The sequence below is a fragment of the Gavialis gangeticus genome, unplaced genomic scaffold, assembly GCF_001723915.1.
Source record: "Gavialis gangeticus isolate Ggan-Ray unplaced genomic scaffold, GavGan_comp1, whole genome shotgun sequence".
Classification (NCBI taxonomy): domain Eukaryota; kingdom Metazoa; phylum Chordata; order Crocodylia; family Gavialidae; genus Gavialis; species Gavialis gangeticus.
Window position 1 is genome coordinate 10321476 of NW_017729006.1, and position 8180 is coordinate 10329655.

The 8180-nt window shown below is 41.5% G+C and overlaps 1 protein-coding gene across 1 annotated transcript in view; it reads right to left on the minus strand.

Moving 5' to 3' along the window:
- The window catches only part of OSBPL10 (oxysterol binding protein like 10), a 195424-nt gene that overhangs the window by 5554 nt on the left and 181690 nt on the right, over positions 1-8180 (minus strand). Inside the window, exons 9-11 of the mRNA XM_019508706.1 lie at positions 3308-3494; positions 1479-1661; positions 141-294 (exon numbers count right to left, since the gene is read on the minus strand). Coding sequence (XP_019364251.1) covers positions 141-294; positions 1479-1661; positions 3308-3494 — 524 coding nt within the window. The remainder of the gene's footprint in view (positions 1-140; positions 295-1478; positions 1662-3307; positions 3495-8180) is intronic.

The window sequence follows — 8180 nt, forward strand, 5'->3', positions numbered from 1 at the left end:
TAAAAAAAAAAAAAAAAAAAAAAAAATCAAAAGCTGATTCTCACTGTTTGCACTAACACGCTCCCAATAGGCAAGAGGCTCCATTACACTCCATCTTAATCTCAAAATAGCAAAGAAATGCTTTGTGGGATTTACATTACCTCTCTGGTAAAGTATTTTGGCTTCCAAAGAGCATTAATAGCCACACGCTGCCCCTCCTCTACTCGCTGCCTCTCCTCAAGGCGGTGCTTGTGCTCTGTTGCTGCATCAATATTGCCTTCTTTCAGACAACTGGTAACGTGCTGCCAAAGATGCCTGAGTGATCGATTACACACAACACACAGACAAGACTGAATTAGAGCGCCCCAGAACCAACAAAACTCTTGGTAGGGTAAATGTATACAGGAAACTTGCTCATCCTCTTTACTAGAAGTGTGGTGTGTTCTCCATTCACTACTCTACTTGCACCATTATCTAATATTCTTACTTATCACCATCTTATCAATCATTTTCATTACACTTTAACTAGACACCAACAATAGATACAAACAACTACTACTACTTGTGATTTAATGTCTTGCTTATATTACTTAAGCTTAAAATAATTTCCTGTAGAACCCTCCCCCCACCACCTTTTTAGTTCTTACAATCCACCCCATCAAAGTATGGGTCAAATTTCCAGAAGGGCTCTGCTCCCACTGTCTCACTTCATTTAAATGCCTGAATGGGAGCTGCTGAGTTTTCACTTCTTGAAAATTTGTCCTTAATATCTGCAAATCATTACAGAGTTTTGATGGCTACTTTTTCCAGACCTGGTATAGATTTATAATAAGGGCACATTAGACCCACTGGCACACTTAGCAGAGGAAGGGCAATGCAGTCTTTTTGCATCGATATTACTTTAAAGATGCTTTTATTTCTAAACAAGTTTATTAAAAGAAAGAAAAATATTGATGACAATCTCCACTAGGGTACTAGGACCCCAGAGGTCCCTTCCAGTGCCCTATTCTTACACTTCTTGCAACTGTTTTCAGTTAGAATCAAATTCGGCCCTCACATGTTTGACAATATCCACATAAAATGTCCCTCAATAGCACAGCAACCAAATATTACTTAGACAGATTGTGCGATGTGGAAAAAACATTGACCAAAAGCTGTCATAACATTTTAACGTGTAATTTTCAATAGTGATAAAGTGAGCATTTTATTTTAAAAGCATTAACAGTAAGTGTTCAGAGACTGAATAATAATAATATACTTGCTGGGGTTATAAACATAAAACAAGCACCAGGGAATTACGGGCTTCTCTCTCTCTCAAATTTTCCTTTGGGGAAATATGAAAACAGAAATAACATTTAAAAAGTACAGCTTATTGGCTCTGGAAAGATCCATGTATCCATCCAGAGCTATATAACGCAAGTGGTACATTTGGTCATAAAGCTTGCTTACTGTTTTTATCTCATCCTCATATCAGAATAGCATTGTGCCCACATTCTCACCTTGATTCCAGTGGTCCTTGTTTCACTATTGGTCTAATCTTTTTTCGGATAACTGGCAGTTTAGTGGTGTCAATCACTTTGGTTTCTCCATTGCTGTATGTAAATTCCAGCATGCCGTTCCACTCCCCTTGTGCCTTACAAACAATAGTACCGGTGGGATTGTGTTTCACTTCTGCTGTAACCCTGATTAAAGCAAGACGAACACGGTAAAATATACGGACTATTTTATTGCAGCACATCAGAAAGGTTATCAGCCACTAGGGTTCCAAGTTAATTTTCAAAGTTCAAGTATACTCTTGCATTAGTTGAAGTAAAAAACGGGAATCTGATTTCTGTTCCTAAAGAAAAAGCAAGCACAGGCCATGGGTAAAGTTGTGCTGATATTTCAGCCATACCTTCCAATATTTTTCCTCCTTGTCTTCCAGACATAAGTGACCTCAATTGAATTAAGAAACAGTCAGAGGTTTTCTGCTGTAACTCTGAATTTATTTACTTCAGTGTGGTTATGCAAGAGACCCTTAATATTACATTAAAGGGATGTCAAGATTGAAGAGCACAACGCCTGACCTACCAGCACCTTAGTATTATTATAGCCAGGTGAGAAAAGTGAATTCTACTCTGGAGTAAATATTTATCCCACCATTGGCTGCTAGGGACCTGGCTTACAAGCCAGTGAGGGATCATGCTCCGAAACAGGCCCTGCAGACAAAGAGCTGCTGGAAGATTTGGGATTTATTTTGTAGACAACTAGCAAGTGCACCAAAGGTAATTTTGACACTCTGTCTTCTGTTAATAGAGCAAGCTAGACATCTGAAAATGCACCGTACAAAACTTCCCAATTTCCCTTACTTGATGGTCACCACCTATTCCACAGCACCTGACAATACCACCGTGCACAAATGGCCAGCGCCGATATTTTTGGCAACAGTCAGCCATTGCACTTCTGTTTTCTGCAGGTATTCAAGAGCATGTAGATGGATTTAAACAAAAAGGAACCTGCACAAAATGCCCCAGCCCAATAGGCTGCAGAATCTTATCAACATTATGATCTATTCACAGGAGAGCCAAGAGGGAAAGATCATCTAAACCCTCTTCCCAAGTAAGACAAGGAGGCACATGGCCCCATCACTACACCCCACAAAGGGAATCCAGAGTGGTTAGCCATGTGCTTCCTGCTAGAAGAGCTACTGCAGTTCAGAGAAACACTTTCCCTGATCAATTCCCTCCCTTGTTCAGCAATCCACAGAACCCAGTTCCACACAGGGAAGCACCAGGAGTCTGTGTACACCCAGCCAGAAGGGGAGCTGGCCCTACAGCTATGGTAGCCCTTCCTTGCAAGAACACAAGTGATGGGAGAAATCTACACACAGTGACCTGTCCCACACGTTTACAAGACAAAGGCCAAGATTTTTTTTAGAGATCAAACAGGTGTATTTTCAAGTAAGGAAATGCTTATACTGCATCCCTTGAGACCAATGTCCTGAAGGAGTGCATTGCACTGTGTTAAGCATACTTCCAAAAAAATATGCTGCAGGTTTTTCTACAATCAGTCACTCTTGTTTTGTATCTTGCTTCAGAGACAGTAATGGGGGAAAAAAAAAAACTACGCAGTATGCAGTCAAGACTCCAAGCCAAGACCAATCCCACACAGCATTACTTGCACAATTTCAAGAAATATAGGCAGGCAAGCTTCTTTGCCTAGATGTGTTATCTTTTATTAGATCAACTGAGTAGTTGGAAAAAAGTTCTTTGCAAGCTTTCGGACACAACTTTTTGGCTTTTTTCCCCAAAATGCACTACACAAGTAGGCCAAGCAGCCGTTTCAATACCTGTGAACTTTTCCTCCATAGAAAGGCTTGGTGTGGAATGTGACAGTAGCCGAGTAGCCGGTCTTGGCACAGTTAATACTGACTTTACCTCCAAGCTCAACCCAGGGAATGGTAAGTATAGAACGAGCATAGGCACTGGGCAGGGTGAAGACATACTCCTCTTCGTGATCCATCAAGTAAAGAACACCTGGGGGGGAGGAGGGGCAGAAAAAGAGGCTGAAAGTGAAACAGTAAATTACCAGTGGGAACCTGCCCCCAACTGGCTCTGTCTGCCATCAAAACTTAGTACACAAACTCAGGGCTTTGTTGCACCTTACACTAAGATGCACGATTGTTGATCGGTGTTTAGTCCTAGCTCACGTTTGGAGCCTCACACTTCAGGCCAACAGGGGCCTAAAGCACTAAAAGGTAAGAATCTACCACCCCTCCCAGTCTGGGCTCCCATGCCTGCTCCCTGGGACAGGGAGCAGGCAGCTATAAGTAAGTGGGGGGAGCTGCAGGGGGCCAGAAAGCCCAATCCAGGCCAGCAGGGGAGGGGGGCAGGTGCAGTGTTTACACTAACGTGTGGCCTACTATAGTTGCATATTAGCTGGGTAATATGGATCAGAGGGAATCCTACCCTGGAGTGGTGTAACCAAGCTGCATAATGAGAGCTTAAAACCAGTTTCATGTGTTCATGTGCAGAGGAGCCACCCAAAATTACTTTGCAAAAAGGCCCTCAGAAACCGGAAATACAGCAAAAGTCCCGCCAAAAGGCCCTGGCTGAAGCAAAAGGCCTTTTTGCAACTCTGGATTTTATTCAAATGACAATTAACAGGGCAGAGTAAGTGCAATTTCTGATGATGATGTCGTCACACACATCTGAGTGACCCTTCAGTCATTTTGCATTCTATCTACTGCCACCAAGTCTCTCCCCTCACTTCCCATCAGCTTAGTCTTTGCTGAAGGGGCAGTTGGAAAACTGCTTTAAGTCTGACTGGTTCTAGCTGGGGGGGCATCAACGGCAGGGAACAGGAATTTTCTAAGCTATTTAAGGGATTCCCCTGCCTGATCATACAATCTCTCTACCTTAGCCTACAACACTCAGAAGATACCAAATCAGGTCTGTCCCACCATTAGTGGCTGGTATTTCAAGACAAGATACAGCACTAATCAAGTATAGCAAGGAGTGAAGTGATCAACATAAGTCCACTCTAATTCTACAACAACAAATATTCTTAGCTGTTTGCCTATAAGGCCAGTCGCAAAAAAAAAAAAAGGTTACTTGAATTTATTTTGATGAGGCTTTTTATATTTTCCCCCTTATTTTCCCCTCTTTTATATTTACAGTTTCCTTTGAGCACAGAGAGGCTTTGAAAAATTTCTTGGCAACAGATTAAAAAGGGGAAAAAAAGAAAACCCCACAGAGTAGATTCTTTGAAAATTCAGAGAATCTTTGACCATCAGATAAAAATAATGTGAAGCCAAACTGGACATAAAAGCCTTGATACTAATATGATTCATCCCAACACCCTTACCATTAGGTGAAAAAGTTGCAAAAAATTAGGAAATCATTGGTATTCATTATCGGTTTTTTTCATTTGTAAAATGGGAAATAAATCACAGAAACTTCTTCTGTAAAGCAATTTACAGCAGAAAACCCCAATATAGGGCCAGGACATTATAAATATTCTTAGTATATCAACACTGATCTGAAAAATTCAGAGCTTAAAAAGGAAAGAGCTCCAATACAGCTTTGGCTGTGTATACACATTCAAATGATCTGGGAAAATTCTCCCAGTTTTGTTTTCCTGGTAGAAAAGCTTGCCCAGAGATGCCTGAGCAAGCATTCAACTGCTGAGCCTTTGAAGAGCAGACAGCTTGCAGTGGTGATGCTGCCCAGTCAGGGGGCCCCTTGGCACACATCTCAGTGTGCTCTGCAGATACCTTCAGTCTGCCTAGAAACAGATGGCTGCAGTGTACAGGACAGCCCCGATTTGCTGATCTCCCAGCAGCACAATGTGGGAAGGGGGGGGGTCTCCTGCTCCCTGCTTGGCTGGAACAGCAGAGGTCACTCTGTTTCTCTGGAGGGAGAGGATGGGAGAAAAGCACCCTGGGTTATTGGAGGACTCTCCTGTGGAGACGTGCAGACATTCACTCTCCCAAGAGAAATTCTTCTGGAAGCGATTTAACCCTGGTTGTTGCTGGGTTATTTCTCTCCTGGAGTGAATGTTTTTGCTCTGGGAGAAAAAAAAATCCTGAGTACCTGTATACTTGTGGTTTCTCCTGGGACAGCAGCAACTCTTTCTGGAGAAACTGAATGTCTGTATGTGGCCTTTATTTAAAATGTGGTATTTCAATCCAGAGGACTGACTACAGTAAGGAGGCTTCTAAGGTTTAGACACCATGAGACTGGAAATGCTCCACCCAGAGAGGTATAACAATCATTACTGTTTTTCAGAACCACTCATTCTGCCACTCCAAAACCTCAATCTGCCAATAACGAAACAGTTGACACCTTTACCCCCTGAAGAGAACTATAGAGGCGCCTGGGAGGTGAGGCAACACTGAATAAGAAACACAGAAAAGTAACAAACTAACTATACTGCATTTGGAGGGCCCAAAGTTTCCAGAGTAACATGCCACACTCTTAGGTTAGCGTCAATAACTGAAGATACTGCTAGCCTAACAGCCTGAAATATTACAGTAAACCTAAACTATGCACTTTTCTGTAAACAAACTATTGGGAAGAAATCACTGTTACCCTGTCAGAAACATGCCATATAACTGTAGTTACCATTTCCTCACTTGTTAGTAACTGCCTTATTGCTAAGGATTTACTCTCCTAAGATGAAGGAGGAAACCAATGACAGACCAATAAATCAGTATTAAAGCAAATAGATCTTTCACATTCAAGTCTTAACAGAAAGGGCATCTATACACATGCAGACTCGATTAATTGAGTCTGCTGGAGCGTGGTAATTACTGCATCCCAGCAGAATCCAGTGTCACATGGATCAGCATCCCCATGTTGAAGAATGGCAGTGGGGACACTAACTAAAGCTCGTTTGAGAAGCTTCAGTTAAAGCACCACCAGCACCACCTTTCTGCAGCACAGGGATGCTGATACATGCGACACTGGGCACTTTAATCAGAGCAGCTGCTCTAATTAAAGCACCCCCCCCATCCCCCACCTCCCAGAGGATGAGTATAAACACCTAAAGTGCCTATATTTTACACAGGCTGGCTTAAATCTTAGTTTTAAGACAGTTTCCCCTTACTACTTTTAAAATGCCAGGTTCAAGTCACATTTCAACTAATCACACTTAACTGGTGAGATGATTTAGGACACATCTTAAAATGTCTCACATACAGATTATTGTACCTCCATTATTGTCTCTCCCCCAAGGAGTTCAAACACGTGCAACATTATAACTTAGCTTCTCTATGATCTTCAAGTCCAACTCTTAGAGACAAGCAGCTTATTTAGAACACATTTTACACCTGACCATTTAGGAGGATTGCCCACCTGGCAGAGATTATCACAGTGTATATCATCCTTTACAAATCTGAAAGTGAATCTTGTTCTGTGCCAAATGTTTAATACTAATCAGCTCCTGCAGGGATGACACCAGAGTTGCTTTGCTGTGGATATTAAAAACAGGTTTACCTTTATTTTGAAAAAAATCTTTTGCCCTTTCTCCAGCCGCCAAGGAGTTTTCTAAAAATTACATTGACTTTACAAGCAAAGAAGGGGAAATACATAGTAGATTTTGTTCCTACCTACCAATCCTTGTGATATGCCATTTGACACAAATGCAGTGTTAATACGTATTTAATATTCATACAGACATCTGAACTCCCAAATTCAGAAAAATATCTGACTCCTTAGGAAAATCACCACCACCTACAATACACCCCAAATACTTAATACTCCCTTTGCACAAATGCTTCCATTTCCCAATTTATATACTCTGTCAAAGCCCTATCCCCATTTTAAATGTTAGGTCTGCTGTGCTGACCAAAACAGTTTTCTTTAGGTCTATTAACTTGCAATTCCACTTCAAACCTATCCCCTCTAAACTCAGTCCTTATGAATATAAACTAACAGCTCTGAGTCCCAGCTGCTGGTGACAGATGCCAACATCCATAATAGAAAGTATGCGAGAAAACATGGGTGAAGAGCTAACTAATAAGATACTTTATGAGGCTTGTGTTTCATGAAGAGAGAACAACCAGCTTTCAGCATATCCTGTTAGCCTGTCACTTCTCACTGCAGCTATCTCAGTCTGACACTGACTAATAAAAGCAATATGGATGAGGGTGGGTGCAGGGGAGAAAGGGAGAGGACATTTATTACAGTCAGAAGCACTAAGACAGACAATAAAAAAAAGAGACCAGAAAACAAAATCCTAGGTTGTCTTTAAAACTGACAAAGGCTCAATTTATGAAAACAAATAAATATATTTGAGAAATACAATCCTGAATCTACCCTTTGATGCCTTTGATGAGTAACATTCTCTAAGTAGACTTTACCCTAAATCTCCATGTCATTTATCCAATAAGGAATTCTAGCACACATGACCAAAGAAGAAAAGTCAAGGTCACTAGCATTATACTGATGTAGGTCCATTTCTTATCTAAAAGCAGTAGCTATTAGACGTGTACAAAGCAGCTAGGATTCACTTCGGGTTTGGCTGATTTGAGGAACAGTGATCTGATTCAGTTATTCAAATCACTATCCCAAATGGATTTGGAGGAATCTGATTCAGAGATTCAGCCGCCACCAAATCAGCTGAAAATCAAACAGGCCCCATCCCCCACCCACTCTCCCAGTCCCATCAATGGCTGCCCCACCCGGCCCCAGCATCCTGGCTCTTAAAAAAAAAAAAAA